At 34.0% G+C, this 22,158-nt stretch overlaps 2 protein-coding genes across 2 annotated transcripts; both read left to right on the forward strand.

Moving 5' to 3' along the window:
* Positions 1–2,080: 2,080 nt before the first annotated feature.
* LOC311292398 (uncharacterized protein) lies at positions 2,081–4,268 on the forward strand (the record flags this gene model as incomplete). Its single annotated transcript, XM_084412062.1, has 8 exons — positions 2,081–2,496; positions 2,697–2,820; positions 2,983–3,012; positions 3,093–3,155; positions 3,366–3,428; positions 3,598–3,834; positions 3,934–4,005; positions 4,093–4,268. The coding sequence occupies exons 1-8, from the start codon at positions 2,425–2,427 to the stop codon at positions 4,266–4,268; spliced, it is 837 nt and encodes a 278-aa protein (XP_084268188.1). The 5' UTR covers positions 2,081–2,424.
* Positions 4,269–4,372: 104 nt separating this feature from the next.
* On the forward strand, positions 4,373–8,175 carry LOC311292506 (uncharacterized protein). Its single transcript, XM_084412219.1, has 9 exons — positions 4,373–4,500; positions 4,827–5,005; positions 5,083–5,176; positions 5,698–6,048; positions 6,140–6,257; positions 6,343–6,434; positions 6,756–6,933; positions 7,159–7,326; positions 7,414–8,175. Exons 1-9 carry the CDS (start codon positions 4,423–4,425, stop codon positions 7,476–7,478), a joined length of 1,323 nt encoding a protein of 440 aa, XP_084268345.1. The 5' UTR covers positions 4,373–4,422; the 3' UTR covers positions 7,479–8,175.
* Positions 8,176–22,158: the final 13,983 nt, after the last annotated feature.

Consider the following 22,158-nt stretch of genomic DNA (forward strand, 5'->3'; position numbering starts at 1 on the left):
TTCTAAAAAACACATTCAAGATGTCATATACAATGTCAGGACGAGCTTTAGATTTTCCTACTTTTAAATTTTCTAGAGCAGCTGCAGAATCAGAACAAATAATGACTTCTCTAGGTTTTACTTCCTCAATCCACCATAGAGCCCATAAAATTGCCATTAATTCAACAGTAAGAACAGAACTTCCATTAGAAATACGTCGACCAAATTCCAACCCTAACTGTTCCACATATACCCCAAATCCAGCTTTCCCACTAGCTAGATCTCTAGATCCATCTGTAAAAATAATCAAAGTGCTCTCACTGATTGAATTAAGATATTCCTCTATTTTTGGTGCCACCTCACATTTATCCTTTTCCTGAAGAAAACCAAGCTCAACACACACTTCAGGCATCACCCAATAGGGCATAGGTAACCAACTTGTGTGTTCTACGATACTTCCCTGATCCATGCTCATCTTCCCTGCCCACTTATTTATTATGACAAAAAAATTATTGTATCTATTATCTCCAGCAACCTCTTGCAACAGACACCTTGCTGGGAAGGTACGTTTACACCCACTAAGTTTTACCCAGTACTGTAACCCTAGCTTAATGCGCCTTAACCATAAGGGCATTTCTCCCATTTCAATGAGCAGGGCAGGTACTGGGGTAGTTCTGAAGGCCCCACAGCAAAGCCTCAAAGCTCTTGCCTGCACCACATCCAACCTAGCCAGAACAGTTTTGGAAGCAGATCCATATACAAAGCACCCATAATCAAGAGCAGATCTGATCATAGCCTGAAAAATTAGCATCCGGCGCCACCATTGGCTGCTGTCGCTTGACTTAAAGTTAAATGTGATTGGTTGCTACTACGTTGGACGATACTGATTGGCTGTCACGAAATAGCAGGTCCCTCCTAATATGGCAGGGCTTCCGGCTGTCAACGGCAGCTACTTCCGGCTGTCAACGGCAGCTACTTCCTGCTGCCAGCTGCCGATTTTTCGCTGAACCCCCTCTCTCCAAAGCTTTAAAATCAAATTTAAAATACATATATATATATATATTTATATATATATATATATAGGCTATATATATATATATATATATATATATATATATATATATATATATATATGCGTTTTTATAATGCATAATTAAATGATTGTTTAGGCCTACTGTATACTTCTGGCCTGTTTCTTATTGTAAAAAAAAGAAGAAAAAAAAAGATTAAAACACACACACACATTTATATTTATAGATTTGAGATCTTTAGGCTATTTTTACATTTGATGCCAGGGACATTAATAAATTAATTATCAGCTCGCTATTAATGTTATCTGTAGAATCTGCGATATTACGTGCTTTTACTGTTGTGGTTGGCCAATCAAAACATAACAAACTCTTACACATAATCAACCGGGTATTTTTATGGAGTAATTGTTGGTTTATAATTAATAAATGTAAAATATTGTAATATATAATAAAAGCAATACCACCAATTTTTTTTTCTTTTTTTTTCTGGCATCCTGTTCTCGCGGTAAGTCCTGTCGCGCTTTCAATGCTATATCTCGTCTTTGCACGGTAGGTTCTGGTGTTCTGGTACATAATTTAGATAAAGAATTTTTCTTGGAATCATTGTACTTTTTTGTGCATCATGTTCACACGTCTATCAGGGTTGTTATATATATATATATATATATATATATATATATATATATATATATATATATATATATATATATATATATATATATATATATATATATTTCATTTATTTCATTTCATTTTATTTTATTTTTTATTAAGAATAAAAGCCATACCTAAAACCTATTGACGGGTGCTAATGATACCTGATGATATGCTGCTATAGTGGCCTATACGTCCATTAGCATGTTAGCTAATACTTTATAATTTGGGGTTTATCAGATACTTTATGACCTGTGAATTGTGTTAGACTGCCGTAATAGACTAATTAACTCAAATGAATAAGAATGTTAAAACTTCGACTTTAATAACTTGTCATTAACATTTTTTATTAATTCAGATAACCTGTATTATCTTATATAATATATCAGTACTATTTACAATCAATGGCATGTGAACATTAAATCTTTTTATTTTTGTAATATCGTTCTTTGTTTTTCCATAGGTTATAACGAACCCAACATTACTTTTAAGAACTTTATCTATCTATCTATCTATCTATCTATCTATCTATCTATCTATCTATCTATCTATCTATCTATCTATCTATCTATCTATCTATCTATCTATCTATCTATCTATCTATCAGCAATATAACGAACCCAACAGCACTTTTAAGAGCTTATCTATCTATCTGTCTATCTGTCTATCTGTCTGTCTGTGTGTCTGATCTATCTGTCTATCTCTGTTTTGATCTGTGTATCAATATCTCTCTATCTGTCGAGTGTCTATATACAATCACATGATGGACTTTGAGTTAGAAGAAGAGTTGAGAAATACTGATGAGCTCCTTGAAAACTTACAAGCTCGAGAGGTAAAATAAAGTTATTGTACAAGCATTGAGTTTAGTATATTTTCTTAAAATTGTCCTGTTGATTTTATATTAAGTCACAATATTAATTTCACAATGACTGTTACTTTATTGGTCAATAGTATGCATTTATTAACCCTAACAAGACATTAAGTGATATTATATTTCTTGAATTTTTGGCTAGTCTTTTGTTATGCTCTTAGGAAAGACTGTCCAAAAGCAATGTGCAGCCTCTACCCCCACCCCCTACTGTTCAATGGAGAAAGAGGGACAGCCAAGGTGAAATAATTTACAAATATCCAAGAGCCAGAAGGGCAACTGTAGAACGTAAGTATAAGGTACTCACTGTATATGCTCATAAAAATGATATATATGTATAATTCTCCATATGTGAGTCCAGAATCCATACTCCATATATACTGTATATATTAAGAAGCAATTGTATATATATATACATTATGTGAAATTGTGCTTCTGTTTTGTAAATAGGACTAGGAAGTGACCACAACAACCTTTCTGGTAATGTTTAGCTACATCAAAATTATGTTGAGTGTATGTGTATCTCTTTTTGTTTATTTCTTTCTCACAATTCTTTTTAGCAGGTCCACTTGTTGTAGAAGATGACTTGACGGGTGGCCCTGCAAATACCTCTGAGACAGCTGGTATACACTGAAGCAAAATATTGATTAGTGTTTGATATTTAAAAAAATAACTTTTTTATATAGATGTGAATAATTCCATCCTTAGACTTTTAATGATGGAATTTTGTTCCACCACAACAACCTTTCTGGTAATGTTTAGCTACATCAAAATTATGTTGAGTGTATGTGTATCTCTTTATGTTTATTTCTTTCTCACATTTTTTTTTTTAGCAGGTCCACTTGTTATAGAAGATGACTTGACGGGTGGCCCTGCAAATGCCTCTGAGACAGCTGGTATACACTGAAGCAAAATATTGATTAGTGTTTCATATTTAAAAATTAACTTTTTTATATAGATGTGAATAATTCCATCATTAGACTTTTAAGTGCATACACAGTTATATACTTTTAGATGTAAATCTTGATTTTGTTTTTTAAATATATGTTTATTAATTTGACTTAGATACCATTCTTGAAGAGCTAAAGAGGCTGTTGGACACTAAGGAAGTTGATGATAATGTTATGCCAATGCAAGATCATCAACCTCGGTCTGCATCCAATGACTGGACCATTAGAACTGAAATGAGGGAAGAGAGATGGAAAGAAGCTAGATCTTCACTTGTGGAGAACATTTTGAAAGGAGAGGATGCAAGTTCCTCATCCTGCCAACAGTGTAGATCAAATGCAGCTATTGTGCGCTGTAGGGACTGTCTCCCTTACCCTTTCCTCTGTGCCGATTGTGATGAGAGAAGACATGGTAGCTTCTTTGCTCTCCATAATCGGGATTCTCTTGTCTCAGGTTTTGTACAACCCTTACCTCCATCCACAGGATTCTGCCAGGAAGCTGGTCAAATTTCTGTTAAACATCTTGGTAAGATAATGTTATGCTTAGTTGTATTGTTGTTTTATTGTGCTCTTAATATATGATGTTTTTAAATATATCTTATTTTTTGCACAGTTCGACTGCTGCCTGTAGAAATACCTGCCCATATTTGTGATTGCAGTAATGGGACAGTCCTTGTTTCTTCAGGCAGGCACATGACCCTCATCACTATGAATGGAAAGGAAGATTTTTGCATCAAATTTTTTCTAATATTTATTACCATTTCCTTATTGTCTAATAATTATATGTAGCTTGTTTTACTCCTGTAGGCCGTTACAACCTTAGCATGTCTCTCGTGAATGTCGTCTTTGTCAGAACTTCAGAGGAGTGGTTACTGGCCTGGCAACATCCCTGCAAGTATGCTGTTCACGAATCACAACATATGTGCTCGTCTCATTTCAAGAGATGAAAATGGCATCACCAGGGATGTCTTTTCAAGCATTTGTTAAAATGCTTGATGAGAAAACAATTCTCTTTGGTAGAGTAAGTATTTTATTTGTTTTTAAATTTGATTTATCATTAACCACTGGCAAGTAAAATTACTATTTTCTTTGAAAGTAGTAGAAACCTTTTCATGTATAGATTTAACAACTAAGATATTGAATATAGTGAAAATTATATACAATATGATTCTCAATTCAGCTATGTACACTAGCCTTAACTGATGTTAAAGTTAAACTATCCTTTATGATTATCCTTTTAACCTTTTGGAGATTAATTTAAAAGAATATGAGTGCTTTCAATGCTACATATAATCAAACATGTTCTACCCAGTAAAACACCAGTATTACATGTGCTTAATTTTGCAGAGTGGAAAAATATCAGCCAATGTCTTTAGCTGCAGTTTTAATGAATGGGTTGCAGCAAGATATGCAGTGGAAAAGATGTGCCAGGAGGAGTTTTTCACTTGTCCAGCATGCACTCCAGACATGCTAGCTGTATGTGTTGACGGAAATCGCAAACACTATCGGTTTAAAAACACAGCAAGGTACTTTTTTTAAATAAAGTGATTTTCTTAATTTTTAATGATGTGTTAATATACGTTCTTGATGTGTTTCTCGATAGCACAGAGAAAAGAGGATTATTTGACCATATTTTTATACAAAGTGATGTGGAGGTGTCTGACTTTGTGGACTTTGTCCGCAACAACAATGATCACGTAAGTATTTTTATTTATGTTAGCATGATCACGTAAGCATTTTTATTTATGTTGGCAGATATTACTAGATAATTTCTTTTACAGCTTTTCACAAACAATTTTACACATTCCTTAAACTAAATGTATTGCTTAGAAAATAATTAAACAGATCCAGAAGATAAAATATGATGCCCTCTGACAACATGCTATGTGCATTTTTACATTATGACTACTTCAGATATTTGTGTTCATTGTTTTAAAATTAGCTTGGATTGAAGCAGTCAATGTGTAGTTTTTTAAAGGCCATAATATAACAGTTAACTCAGTCAATATGTACAATACATGGTGAGATGGATTTGTTTGTTCAAAGCATTAATCATTTTTGAGAAATCTGTAAACTCATCTTACAAAAGCTAATGTGAATGTTCTGTAAATATTGAATCTTTTTTGTTGATCATGTGTAAAGTCCTGTCACATTTAGAGTGGTCTATTTAGCATCTCTTTTAAGCTTTTTTCAAATGTTTATAATTTATATGATCTAGGTGTCGGGACTGTGTGGTGCATCACAATGGACAGCAGCAAAAGAATTGGCCAAGAAATCAAGCAGCAAACTGGATGAGGAGGGATTAGAGATTGCTGTCTGTCGCCATGGCATTCTCCTTATGGCCTTAAACATGTTCCGAGGGGAAATTTTTGCTTACCCACTCTTTCTTCAGAAAAAACTTGCAGATATGTCACAAGGGAGCATTACATTTTTCTGTTCAGATGTAGCCTGCAAATACTTCCCATATCTCCAACGTGTGTCTAAACAGTGCCCTGAGCTGCAGTCTTTACTGGACATGCATCCTTTTCTGTCTGTGATGCATGCCAAAGCACACTCTTGGAAATGTGAGGTATATTGCCATGCGTTTTAAACATGTAATAATAAGAAGAAATGCACAAATTTTAAATGCGTTGATTTTGTTGGATTTAAAAACTTGTTAGGTCAAGTACAGTGGGGCCTACCAGGAAGGAGCTGGGTCAACTATTGGTGAGAAAGTGGAGCAGGTGAACAGCTTCCTATCTAGAATTGCTGTTACAAGCAAATACATGTCAAAATCAGGTTTGTTGAATTAAGTATGAATAATATAGAATTACTTTTGTTATATACGTACCTCTCATTACATTTTCTTATATTTATGTTATAGGCAGAACAGACATGATTACAACGCAAGCCATGTCCTGGAATAAGCGTAAGGTTCTCAATTTGGGACAAGCTCTAGTTAACAGATATACAAAGGTATAACTTTCTTCTCAGTCACATATTGCAGTTGGGATTTTTAGGTTTTACTCATTTATTCCTATCTTAATTAAAGGTGTAAAAAGTAAATCAAAGTCAATCAGTAGTAGGGGCCGTGTCTACTCATGATAGGGGAGAAGAGAGTGAGAAAAAGAGGGAGGGAAACACTACAAAAGAAGGGAATATCACTGGAAAAAGACCAATCAAGGGAGGGGTGTGTTTGTTTGAGTTTATTTTAAATATCCAGTGTTTCATAGAAATTGTTTACTGCACCTGTAAATGAAATGCAGGACTTTTTTAAGTTGACTTTGTATTTTGTAGACTCAGAAGGCTCTTCGCCATTCTTTGCGACTCAGAAGGAGTGAGGAAAAGAAGAAGCTAGCTGCTGCAGTGGAAGAATACAGCAGCATAGCGGATCCATCCCAGCAGCTTGGCTCAGTCGAAAACTTTTTTACAGCTGAGACTGTTGCTTGGCCTTGGCAAATCCCTTGCAGTACTGGTATGTTCTATATAACAGGGCAATTCAGTTATGTTCCCAGAGAGCCACAACCAGCAGAGTTCAGTTCCAATCCTAATCAAACACATCTGCCTGCAATAATCAAGCAATCCTGAAGACCTTGACCAGGAACAAAATTGAATAGCACTATTCTGTAAGACAAGTCTATGTCATTGTTTTTATGAGCAGGCACTGTATATAATGACTCTTTTGTTAACCTTATTTCAGAATTGGCTCCATTTCTCACCAAGAGGAAGGTGTTTGACAAGGTGATGGCAGTGAGACGCCTTCAGGAAGAGAGAGGTCTAATTTGTAAGGAGATGAAACAGCACTGGACAGTCCTGACACAAAAGATGTCCAAATTTGAAGCACTGATTAATGAGATAAGTTCAAAATGTAAGAAAGTCTTTAAACATTTATTTGCGCTTGTGTATACAGTATATAGCATTGTATTTTTTCTTAATGTATCCTTTTGTTTTTCAGCTCTTTTTCCAACACTGTCTGACACTGCATGCAAAGGTCTCCTCTGCATTGTTCGAAAGAAATGAATTTAGGCATTTAATGCAGTTGGTAAAGGCAGGCTATGTAAAAATTTTCAGCCAACAAGATTTGATGTCTGAAGAAGAGAAGCTTGACCAGGAAGATGACTTGCAAGAGGAAGGGCTCTCAGAAAGCGACAACAGCTCAGATGATGAACAGGATTTTCCTTAAAGGTGGGGTATGTGATTTGCAAAATCAAAAATTTTCATTTCAGTGCTTCTAACTCAGTGGCTGTAAGTGGGTTAGGAATAGGATTTCAAGTGATTTTGAAAAAATGGCCAAAAAAGAGAATCACATACCCCACCTTTAATAAGGCACTATCACGATTTGTCTGGGAACAGACCGGGGTGTCTTTGAACAATAAATTCCATACGGCTAATATTACATCTAAAAAAACTACCGGTACTTTGATGATTAAGATCAATGGAGCTGTCTAAGATTCTGTAATGGAGTTTACATTCAGTGTGCATATTTTGACACTTAATAGTTACTCAAGGCACTTATTTTACTTGTCCAAATGAAATAAAATGTATTCCAAAACATATATACAATACTCAAAACAAACTGGGATATTCACACACAAATTACATTTGACTGCACTTAATTTTGTGATTTTTTGTAATTTGTCTTATATTTGGTTTTATAATTCTAGATTGTATGAATGTGTCCTGGTATGTAAAGCACTTTGGCCGACATGTGTTTTAAAATGTGTTACATAAATAAATGTGGATTGATTGTCTGAGCTCTTTTTTCCCCCCAATTTTTTATTGATTTAATAAAAAAAACTACAAACAAATCCTTACCATGACTCTTACTGAGACCATCTTTTTTTTAGTCAGATCAATGACAGTTGGGACAAAACACCAAAATATTATCATTGCTCATACTTAGTGATGTGTTACAGTGACAAATGGCTGAAAAGTGCATAAAAGCAAGATTACTGATGCAAAGTAGTGATGCCCAACACTTGTTCCACAGGCCAAAGTCATTGCTTGAGAAATAAATGGAGAAGCTTATTTCATTCGTCCTTCTGCTATAACTATGAATTGTATAATAATTTGTTGGCTAGTCTATAGACTAGTATTATTATTTTTACAACATTTTTGTGAAATATTTCTGTATTTCATCAGATAGTCCCATTATACCCATTGAAAGATTTTGTATTTTCAGTCATCAGATTCATCTACATTGTGACTTAGATTTAATCAACTGAAAACAGTGTCTGTAAAGGTGTGAACCAAATGGCCCATAGAAACTGATAGGTGTGAAACAACATTGCTCAGGTACATTGCAGTGTAGATCGATCTCCTGTGGGAGGCCCTAACAGTTTTCTTTTGTTTGTAGCCCTTTTATCTTCATGTATAAAGTTCTGTCTCACACACAGAACTTTGGGTTAAGATTGTTGAAGGGCGACATGCTAACATCACTGCTAAAGGACTGCTACACTACAAACCTTCAATAAATTCTTCTGCCCCACAAGAACTCTGGTCAAGCTTACATATTTTATGTATTGGAGAAATCGAATACATTGGTGAGCCACCCAAACCACTGCTCGGCCAAATACACCAAAATCTAACACCATCAACAACTAATACAAGCCTGATGTAAGCATAGAAAAGGGTGGAAAGAGAAAATACAGTATTCAACATAAATGTGATTCAGCACAGTTCGTTGTCCATGATTAAGGCTGCATTTATGCATGTATGTATGTAAGATAATATGTGTGTATGTTTATGCACATGTTTTACTGTCCTTACACCCCAGGGGCCCATAGCGCTCCCCAAAAGAGCAAAAAAAGGGCATATTTCAAATGACTGTAAATCAAGTCTAACTATGTATGCTATGTTTACTAAATAAATTTGGACAAATTTTTCAGACATGGAAAGGTGGTATAAAGGCGTTTTAAAAAGTGCTCACAGTAAAATAACAAATTCCGGCCTGCCTCTAAAATATGTAATTGAGGTTTGCACAATGAACATATTTAAACATGCCTTTGTTCATTAAAGATACTACTTATTTAATTTAATTACTAAACTTTTAAACTACATTACCCATACGCCTAAGTCGTAGATGGAACAGGAAAACAGGGTGCTGCTATTTGTAGTTCATAGAAGTGTGTAATCAGTCACGCTTAGGGTTAGGGTTAGGGTTAGGGTTAGGATCTCTGTAAATTAGTAATTTCTCTCAACATTGCTACACCCCATTGTTAATTTAATGTATTACTGACGTAATAATAACAGCAAAACATACTTTGTAACAAAAATTGATTTTAATATGGCTTTAAAGGGATACTCCACTTTAAAATGAAAATTCTGTTATCATATAGCCTACTCACCCTCATGTTGTTTCAAACCTGTATGAATTTCTTTCTTCTGCTGAACAGAAAGGATGATATTTAGAAGAGCATCAGTAACAAGACAGTTTCTGGTCTCATTGACTTCCATAGTATTTTTTTCCTACTATGGAAGTCAATGAGACCAGAAACTGTCTGGTTACTGATATTCTTCTACATATCTTCCTTTCTGTTCAGCAGAATAAAGAAATTCATACAGGTTTGAAACAACTTGAGGGTGAGTATATGATGACAGAATTTTCATTTTAAAGTGGAGTATCCCTTTAAGACCTCAACAGGTCCTGTGGATTCCAATGAAACCTCAAAGGCAGTGAAACCCCAGATTTAAAAAGAAATTATCCATTGAGTAAGAGGTGGCAAGATTGAAATCAAAACATGATAAAGCTGCTGGAATGTAAATTTGCGATAACACAGTGAAAAAAAATATTTAAAAACGTAGCATATCTGACAGAAAATATGTAGCAGGGTGTACCACCATGGGTAGTAGGCCTGCATTTGACACTGGAGACACTAAATTGTCCATGTAGAGTGTGAATGTTTATTTGTCTGTCTGTGTTGTCATGCAATAGACTGGCCATCCGTTCGGGTTGTTTCCATTCATTAAGCCCAATATGCTGGCATTGGCTCCCGCACCTTACCTCACCACACCGTGAGTGTGTGTGTGTGTGTGTGTGTGTGTTTTTTTACAGCGTTGAACATTGTAGCCAATCACAGACATATATGTTGTGCCCATCACCGCAATGGCCAATCAGAGGTTTTTACGTGTGACACCTCGGAATCACGTTCGAGACGTTTGTTAACAAACGTCTCGAATATATAGTTAATTTATGAAATACTGCTGGCAAGATGTTGAATACATAAAACAAAAATATGTAAATTCATCCGAAATTCAAATTCAATATTATGATATAATTTTCTAATCCCGTTACCAATAATGCCACACTTTTTTATTGTACTATTTTATGCCCTGCCATGTTCGCTACATGTTGTCTTCAATACAAAACAATTGTAACAAAAAAGGTGTATTGTTACTGCTGTACGTACACACTGCCTTATTTTTTTTTTTTAAAGAGAATTGACAGTGAAGAGCAGGGCAAAAAACAACAACAAAAAATCTGTTATGTCAAAATAGATCTGTGCATGAAGTCTCTGCAGTATATTGTCTTCTAGACATGCCAATTTGTACATTTTATTACTATTTTTTTCACTTGACTGTTTTAAAGAAATGTTTACTTAATTGATTACAATATTTGAAGGGTAGCTATATGCTAATGTTTTAATGTATTTTTGCCTGTTAACATTAATTGTTACTCATTTATTTATTGTTAAATATACTGTTTTAGTTAATTATTTCCAATATATATATATATATATATATATATATATATATATATATATATATATATATAGTTTATTTTTGCCATAGTGCCTTAATTGGTACCAAGAACAGCCATTTTGCCCAAGTTACCATAAATAATACTTATCAATTCAATAACATTTACCAGATGATTGTGTACAGTTTCAATAATGTTCAGCCTTTGTAACACCCAGTTGAAAATATTACTCCAAAATGGGAAAAAAAATGGGGACTCACAGTACCAATGTTTGATAATTTATTCAACATTAATTACCATAAAAGTGATTTGTAAAAAAGTGAAAAGTAATCAATTGATTATTAGATTTATTAGAAAACAGCAAAGAAACAGTTACATGCAATAAATGTAGATAAGAAAACAAGAATAGCAAACTAAACAGAGGTGTCAAGTAACGAAGTAGCCTACAAATACTTCGTTACATTACTTAAGTAGAAATTTTGGGTATCTATACTTTACTGGAGTAATTATTTTTCAGACGACTTTTTACTTCTACTCCTTACATTTTCACGCAATTATCTGTACTTTCTACTCCTTACATTTTAAAAATAGCCTCGTTACTCCTAGTTCATTTCGGCTTGTTTTCATTCCGGCTTGTCGTCGTTAAAAAAAAATGTGGCCAATTACACAAACGGTTAATAGATCTGAGTCCCGCCTCCTGAACACACATCGCTAAACTGATTGGCTTTGTGTTTTCTTTCTAACTTGTGAGAGGCTGTAGTCACATTTGGTTGTGCGAAGCGCCAAAACTCCTCCGAGTCCTATAGAAACCTAGATGGGGTAAGCGAGGAAGAAATCAACAGTTCTGTGCTCAAGAATACGGGGCAAATCGCGTCAAATATTGATTTGGGGACAGACGTTTTTACAATATAATGACAATCGTAAAATAACACTAACATAATCGTGTGTGTGTGTGTGTGTGTGTGAGAGAGAGAGAGAAGAGTGTGTGTGTGTGCAACTCTACATTATAGGGTCAAAATATTCCCACAAAGATGTCAATATCCGAAATCCTTGTCCTTTTGGGGATTTTTTTCTTTTTCTTCAGAAAACAGCTTATAAATCAGACTTTTGTTTATTGAAAATGTAAAAATGCAGACAGTTTTCTGTGATAGGTCAGGTTAGTCTATAGGGGGGTAGAATACACAGTTTGTTTGTACAGTATAAAAATCATTATGTCTATGTAAAGTCCCCATAAAACATGAAAAAATAACTTTGCTTGGTCTGTTGAAGGCTGGTCTTGTTGAAATGAGAGGGCCTGTTGATAAAATCATCCCAGTCTCATCAGCTGGACTGAAAGAAGGTTCAGTGCTCTTAGGACACTGAAAACATGGCTCAGAGCAATGGTCACAAGTGACACTTGACAGTATTGCTGTGTGTCGTGTCCAACAGGACAAACTGGACAGTATTGATGTGAAACATATGCCAACAGTTAATTTCTGTTAAATGATTAGTTCACTTAGTTAAAAATGAAAATTCTGTCATCATTTACTCACTCTCGAGTTGTTTCAAACCAGTTTCTTTCTTCTGCTGAACACAAAAGAAGATATTTTGAAGAATGTCGATAACCAGACAGTTGATGGTAGCCATTGACTTCCATAGTATTTTTTTTTTTTCTACTATGGAAGTCAATGGGGTCCATCCACTGTCTGGTTATCGACATTCTTCAAAATATATTATTTTGTGTTCATCAGAAGAAAGAAATTCATACAGGATTGAAACAGTTTGAGGGTGAGTAAATGATTTTCATTTTTGGGTGAACTATATCCCTTTAATGAAAGATGCAGACTAGGGTTGTAACGATATAGGCCTACCGGTATGGCGATTTATCACGATATTGGCATGTACGATTATCATATCGTTAACATTTGCTAATCCACGGTTTTGAAAAAATAAATAAAAAATTAAACCAGATCTCATCTGCGCATATGCAACTTCTTTTCACTTGACTGCTTAGACTCCACCCAATACATGTGCAGCAGACAGAGGCTGCGAATTCTAATCTCGTTTTCCCCCGCCGAAAACAAGTATACTTTTGTCATCTGAAAAACGAACGCGGGATTTTCCTCGAAGACGGATCCAGTTTAGAGTGCTGATCGGGAATTTTTCTGTCCGAGCCCGGCCCGCGTCCGACAGAGCAGTAACCGAACCCGACCCGAGTCCGACAGGCATAAAGATATGTCCTAGCTCGACCCGAGACCGACAGTTAAAATCTGTTTTTTTTTCTTTTTTCTCATACTAATGAGACATGTACGTTTGTTTGTGTGGGAAGCCCGCTTTTATTAAGCAACTGTAGGAAGGCATTCGGAAACTTCAACAGGTCAGTTGTGTCTAGAAATATGGACGAAGAGTGGCTGCAAAAGGAGGAAATATGTCGAACATATTTAAATTTCTAAATGGTAAATTAATCCAAATCGCTATGAGTGTGTCTATTAATATACAGCGGAAAACAATGCTGTAAAACTATATTCTGCTTGTTCTGTGTGAATGAGCAGCGCCATTTCGCCTAGTACACTCAAGTAGCCTATGTGTGACGCTGACGCTCATGGTGTTTAAAGCGTCTGCTGTCTCACTCATATGAGGACGTGAACACATGAACATATCCAGAGCTGCTCTTCATCATCAAATACACTCTGACTGAAACTCATAGGTGTTTAGTAGGCTACAACCTGTCAAAATAAAAGTTCGATTTAGCTTAAAGATAGCTTAGTTATAACAACAACAATAATAAAGTTTATTTAAACATTAAGAAATATAGTTTTTTGTCTGTTTTAATTTAGTAAACCTATCCAGACAAACAAAAGTTGTTACATTTCATCTGATTGCATTTTCAATAATATATTATAGAATCCAGACAAATTATATCAGACAAGTTACCCAGAATTTCTGAGGACATTTTATAAGACTATACTATCTTCTAATTATCTGAAATAATAATTAATAAATTAAGAATAAAAATAAGTTAAGGTTTTATGAATTCAATTGATTAGACATGTTTGTTCAATTGGGAATTTATTTTTTCTTTCTTATTTTTTCAAAAGGTAGACTCATACAAAAAAGTTTGTTTTAATAAACCATATGTTCAACCAAAAAACCCTATCTGTTTTCATTCATTTAAGAGCCATTGTAGCAGATGATTAAAATAATAATAATGATTGTTTAATACCGTATATCATGAAACCGTGATATTTTCTGAGACGATTATCATACCGTGAAAATCTCATACCGTTACAACCCTAATGCAGACATGTGTTTGGCTTCTTCAAAAAGCAAGGAACAAGACAGTATTGCACTATTGCATTGCACTATGAGCGTAGTAAAGTTAAGTCTCTGTTAAACTGCCACCATGTCTTTATTAGTTATTTGTAACATTACAGAATTAAATAATTTACGAATTGTTAAGGTTAATATAGACTAAAAACCTTAATACATTACCCTATTAATTTCCTGATTCCTCAGCTTATTTATTTAGAAAATTAATTTTCTATGGGCATATATACGGCTGAAACAGGTAGCCTAGTGCATCATCCCAAATTTTTCAACATCAACATTTTAATATAATTATAGTCAAATATGGCCTTTAGAAAAATGTGTTTTTTTGAGGAGCTGGGGTAGTGCACTATATAGGCCCCTGTGGCGCGGCCTAAGCTTTTGTCCTTAATGGCATTTTTTTCCTTACATTACTTTTACTTTTATACTTGAAGTAGTTTTGAAACCAGTACTTTTATACTTTTACTTGAGTAAAAAGTTTGAGTTGATACTTCAACTTCTACAGAAGTCTTTTTAAACCCTAGTATCTATACTTCTACTTGAGTAATGAATGTGAATACTTTTGACACCTCTGAAACTAAAACAGTAACTTAGGTACATAAACTTTAAACTAAATTTTAGTCTTGGAAAGAAAAGATTGTAGGGCTCCCAGGTGTCCATCCATTTCATCCCACTGCAAATCAGTAAAAATAAAAATTAAAGATCATATAAAAATTTACAGAACAGGCTATGTAATGACATGTAACTATTGAAAAAAGATTGACTTTTTGAAGGGCAAAAATATTTTTGCATTCAGTTAAGACATTTAAAAACATAAATGTAAGCAAGAAAGATGTATTAGGCAATCAAAATGAATAAGTAAAAGTTTATTATAATACATGTAAACACAAATATCCTAGATTTTTACAACAGGTTTACCTCATTTGTATAATTACCATAGTGCACCCTTATACAGGTTATATGTGATACATACCATCCTGAACACGGCTTCCATCTCACTTTGACCTCTTTGACACCCTTTAAGAAACATAAGCAACATCACACACACACACACACACACACACACACACACACACACACACACACACACACACACACACACACACACACACACACACACACATTAAATTAAATATCATGCTAAAAAAAAAAAAAAAATACAAATAAACGTGCCTGTACCATGCCCTTACTAGGCCACAGATTCATTCTCATTTCAAATAAATGTACACTATTTAAAAAAAAAAATTCTTATGTTTCAATCTTTTACTAAGTAATACATTTCTGACAAACATTTACAAAATGAGTTCAGTCTTACTTCCTTTGACATCCTATTCCTTATGATCTTGTCATATGGAAATGTTTTTAATCTGGGATGTACTTGGCATTCTACAACAGAAAAATATAAAAGGATATAATATATAATCAGGAAATGTTTACACTCATGACATATTAACAGTTCGGTAAGCAATTCTTAATAAATAGAATGCATAAATCCTTGCAATGGGCTGGCCACCTGAAACCCTAAAAATGAACTGAAATTAGACCATCTGAAGTACAATTTGCTTTGAATTGGTTGTGTGGTTTGGTAATAGTGCACATTATGGAAGCTAAATATGGCAGATTATTTAATGTTATCATCAAGCCTCCATAGCACGTTTGTCTCGATCAAGAATTTAATCAAGGGCTTAAATATAAGTTCCTGTGGCAAGCAGGACGAGGTCGAGGGACGTGAGAGGATGGCACGAGACCGGTGGAGTGATTACTGATGAGCGGCACATGCGCGACGCACCGGTCTCTCACGTCCCTTGACCTCGTCCTGCTCCCGTCCACAGTTCCATTAATAGAACGCTTGAAATTTGTTTATAACTCATTTGGTGTTATTTAAAAGCATTTAATTAAAACAGCAACCATGCACACAGGAATAGTATGACGCCTGTACGCATTTGACCACTGTATAACAATCAAGAAGTAAGTTTGAACATTAAAGGGGATTATTGCTGTTTATGCACAATCAGTTGCATACACATATTCAGCTTCATAGACATTATTGTCTATGATTAGTTATGGAATTTAACAATATTTTGCGACTTAAAAACAGCCTTTTAAAAATGATATTGAAATAAGAAACTTGTGTTCTACATTGTACTTAGTCAGTTTTCATTAAAAATGCAAATACACAATACCTGCTTGTTTATACATCCATTTTCTTTGTTTGGCTCCTTTCCTTGGAATTATTGTGGAGGAATTGTCTGTAAAACACACACACACACACACACACACACACACACACACACACGAAAATTGGGAATAGAACTTTGTTCAAGCTTAAATAAAACTTATTGCATGTGTGCATGTTTTTGCCTGAAGTGAAAAAAAAAATCACATGCATCTTTGGGCTTAGATGGGGCAGCATGACTGTTCTGGCAGTGGAAAGAAGGGTTTGTAGATGGAAGATGTGAATCATAGAAAGTAGGGGTGATGCAAGAGGAGGTAGGGGTGAGGGGAAATGGTGTAGGAGGAGGAGTGGGGAAAGAAGATGGAGGAGGAAGAAGGGTGATGTAAGAGGAAGTGGGAGGAAAAATGTTGGAGGACGAAGATGGAGAAGGAAGAAGGGTATCAAAAGACGAGGAAGAAGGAGAAAGGCTGGAGGGAGAAGATGAAGGAGGAGGAGGAGGAGGAGGAGGAAGGGTGTACAAAGAAGAGGAAGAAGGAGGGAGGCTGAAAGAAGATGGAGGAGGAGGAAGGGTGTAGAAAGGGCAGGAAGAAGGAGGAAGGCTGGAGGAAGAAGATGGAGGAGGAGGAAGGGTGTCAAAAGAGGAGGAAGAAGGAGGAAGGCTGGGGGAAGAAGATGGAGGAGGAGGAAGGGTGTCAAAAGAGGAGGAAGAAGGAGGAAGGCTGGAGGAAGAAGATGGAGGAGGTGGAAGGGTGTCAAAAGAGGAGGAAGAAGGAGGAAGGCTGGAGGAAGAAGATGGAGGAGAAAGGGCAGAAGTCGGGTGCTGGCAGACAGTTTCAGCAGTACTGGTTTGGTTTTGAAGCCTCATGTAATCTATGAGAAATTTTTGAAAGAAAATTTGAAAATATTTCTTTGAATATTGCATGTGTAGATCATACGAAATACTTACTTTTAATACAAATTTCATAAAGACTAGTCATCCTTTCAAAGATGGTTTGAAGTGGTCCAACTGCAAATGGACCCATTGAAGTGATGACTTCAGCCACAAACCCATTTCTTTTCTCTTTAGAAATGAAGAGAATTGGCTTATAGCCAAGTACCTCCAATTTCTTAACCTGTAAAACAAATGCACAGACAGTCAATAAGTATCGGTATATTCATAATGGTAAGCAGAGACTTGTCTAAATGTTTAATTGAGAAATGTAGCAACTCATAATGTAATAACTGCACATAATGTAAAAACTGCACATAATGAAATAAGTATTACATTATTAGTGAAATGTTCATGATGTAATGATTTTCTCAAAATATAATAAAATCTTGAGCTCATAATGTAATAACAATTTTTACATTTTGAGAAATGTATTACAATAGAAACTTACCAAAACATATCATATTTCATTAATGTAATAGCTTTTAAAACATAAAAATATTAGTATTCCCTTACAATACATTGAAAAAAAATCTAAATCCAGTCTTAAAGGGATACTCCACTTTTTTTGGTATAGGCTCATTTTACAACTCCCCCAGAGTTAAACAGTGGAGTTTTACAGTTTTCAAATCCATTCAGCCGATCTCCGGTTCTGGCGGTACCACTTTTAGCATAGCTTAGCATAATGAATTGAACCGGACAAGACAATTAGCATCTCTCTCAAAAAAATGACCAAAGAGTTTTGATATTTTTCCTATTTAACACTTGACTCTTCTGTAGTTACATCGTGTTCTAAAACCGTCGGAAAATGAAAAGTTGTGATGGTCTTGTCCGGTTCAATTCATTATGCTAAGCTATGCTAAAAGTGGTACCGCCAGACCCGGAGATTGGCTGAATGGATTCCAAAATGATAAAACTCAACTGTTTAACTCTGGGGAGTTGTAAAATGAACCTATTTCCAAAAAAGTGGAGTATCCCTTTAAACTACCTGCAAAATGCAACATTTAAATATTCATGCAATTAATATTACATATATATTAATTTAACAAAAAACATTGGAATTCCATTTTAAAAGCTATTACAGTAATGAAAATATGATATGTTGTGCAAGTTTCTAATGTAATACATTTCTCAAAATGTAAAAATTGTTATTACATTATGAGCTCAGTATTTTTTTACGTTTTGAGAAAGTGATTACAGTATAAACATTTTATTACCATTATGAGTTGCTACAAGTAAGAATATATATTAGGGGTGGTGTGGCGCAATGGATAAGACAAATGCCTTTGGTGTGAGAGACCCGGGTTCGAATCCACTGTGAGACACCAATGTGTCCCTGAGCAAGACACTTAACCCCTAGTTGCTCCAGAGGCGTGCGACCTCTGACATATATAGCAATTGTAAGTCGCTTTGGATAAAAGCGTCAGCTAAATGAATAAATGTAAATGTAAATGTAAATATATATATATATATATATATATATATATATATATATATATATAATTAAACATATATATAATTAGTAAAAATCTGTTATTTAAAAAATTATATATATATATACCCAGAAAAGCGCTATAGAAATGTAACAAAGTATTATCATAATTATATATATATATATATATATATACATATATATATATATATATATATATATATATATATATATATATATATATATACAGTGCTATGCATAAGTTTAGACACCCATGCTAAAGTTTACTAAAAAGTGGAATAAAAAATCATCTTTTGGAAATTGAACTTAATGCCTTAATTTAAAAAAAATAGGAAAAATCCAACCTTTAAGGACACCAATTTTCTTTGTGAATGAATAATGTATCGTAAATAAATAAATGTTCTTCCTTAAAATACAGGGTGCATAAGTTTGGACACCCCTATGTTAAATTCCCATAGAGGCAGGCAGATTTTTATTTTTAAAGGCCAGTTACTTCATGGATCCAGGATACTATGCATCCTGATAAAGTTCCCTTGGCCTTTGGAATTAAAATAGCCCCACATCATCACATAGCCTAGAGATTGGCATGGGGTACTTTCCATAAGATCATCTCTCAATGCAAATCAAACTAGCTATTAGGCTAACTGAAATAAAACCATGCCAATCTCTAGGTATGGTGAAGGCTATGTGATGATGTGGGGCTATTTTAATTCCAAAGGCCAAGGGAACTTTATCAGGATGCACAGTATCCTAAAAAATTTTTTTTTTAAATACTTACAAATAAAAATCTGCCTGCCTCTATGGGAATTTAACATAGGGGTGTCCAAACTTATGCACCCTGTATTTTAAGGAAGAACATTTATTTATTTACGATACATTATTCATTCACAAAGAAAATTGGTGTCCTTAAAGGTTGGATTTTTCCTAATTTTTTTAATTAAGGCATTAAGTTCAGTTTTTCAAAAGATGATTTTTTATTCCTCTTTTTAGTCAACTTTAGTATGGGTGTCTAAACTTATGCATAGCACTGTATATATATATATATATATATATATATATATATATATATATATATATATATATATATATAAATAACATTACTTTTTACAGATTTTTACTATTTAATAATTCATAGTTATATATACGTATGCTTATATTATATTGACATAAGAATTATAAATATGAGAATACTTCACCTATACCCAGTGAATAATATGTTATCTGTATAATTTTGTATTTACCTCATTCATTTCAGTACAGGACAGTATCTATATAGGCTACTATGAACAGAATATATACTGATACTACATTTGCAGAACAAGACTTACAGCAATGCGGGCAGAATCCACCACACGAGCAGCATTTCTGTGTTTTTTTGTGCTGGACATCCATGCACTCTCTTCGATATACTTTTGCTTGTTTTTGACTCTCTGTCTGAGGGTTAAACTAGCAAAACATGTTTTACATATTTTGGAGCTGGCATTGTTGAGTGCCTGGCAGTGGGGACATGGTGTCTTTTTTTGCTTTGTCATTTTGATCTAAAAAAAAAAAAAAAAAAAAAATACAATGCATACAAAGCAAGTGCAGGCAACTGCTACAATTGGAGTTTTCTACCTGAGTTTTCTGTTTGGAAACTACAGTATACTGTATAGTAGAAGGTGTAGTGGTGTGAACAGAAAATTAGATATTAATTAGATCATATTTATTTGAATGCATGACAGAATGTATGCAAAATAAATACTTTAAATGAAAATTCATTCAAACTAGTTATTTTTTTGACTTATCATTACAGTATGTGTATTAATGCAAATACCATATAAGCACATATAAGTCTCATATTCTGTATAACAAATGTACATATACATACACTTGTAGAAATTATATCTGTGAAATCTGTGCATGGACATAGACCAAGTCGATTTTCTATGTAAATAATAAAAAGTAAACCATCCATTATTTAATTAGTCTATCATGGCAGTCTAACACAAATCCCAGGTCATAAAGTATCTGATAAACCCCAAATTATAAAGTATTAGCTAACATGCTAATGGACGTAGCAGGCCACTATATAGCCTACATAGCATGTATCATCATACATGACCAGGTATCATTAGCACCCGTCAATAGGTTTTAGGTATGGCTTTTATTCTTAATAAAAAATAAAATAAAATAAAATGAATGAAATATATATATATATATATATATATAACAACCCTGATAGACGTGTGAACATGATGCACAAAAAAGTACAATGATTCCAAGAAAAATTCTTTATCTAAATTATGTACCAGAAGAACACCAGAACCTACCGTGCAAAGACGAGATATAGCATTGAAAGCACGACAGGACTTACCGCGAGAACAGGATGCCAGAAAAAAAAAAAAAAAACCTTAATTGGTGGCATTGCTTTTATTATATATATATATATATATTACAATATTTTACATTTATTAATTATAAACCAACAATTACTCCATAAAAATACCCGGTTGATTATGTGTAAGAGTTTGTTATGTTTTGATTGGCCAACATAAGAACCACAACAGTAAAAGCACGTAATATCGCAGATTCTACAGATAACATTAATAGCGAGCTGATAATTAATTTATTAATGTCCCTGGCATCAAATGTAAAAATAGCCTAAAGATCTCAAATCTATAAATATAAATGTGTGTGTGTTTTTTTTTTCTTTTTTTAAAATAAGAAACAGGCCAGAAGTATACACAGTACAGTACAGTATAGGCCTAAACAATCATTTAATTATGCATTATAAAAACGCACACACACACACACACACACACACACACACACACACACACACACACACACACACACATATATATATATATATATATATATATATATATATATTATTATTATTATTATTATTATTAATTAATTAATTAATTAATTTATTTGCGTTTTTATATTTTTTCGTACATTTTATGGACATTGCGTACATGTGTGTATATGTATACATGTATACACCATAGACTGTAAAAAATAGGAATACACACATGCGTTATGGATTTTAAAGCTTTGGAGTTGCTGGAGGTAGCCTAGCCCAGATAAAAGTCTTCTACAGATAATATTAAAAAGCGGATTTATGGACATTAAATACATTTATGTAGCTATACA

The sequence above is a fragment of the Rutilus rutilus genome (assembly GCF_951802725.1).
Source record: "Rutilus rutilus genome assembly, chromosome: 6".
Classification (NCBI taxonomy): Eukaryota; Metazoa; Chordata; class Actinopteri; order Cypriniformes; family Leuciscidae; genus Rutilus; species Rutilus rutilus.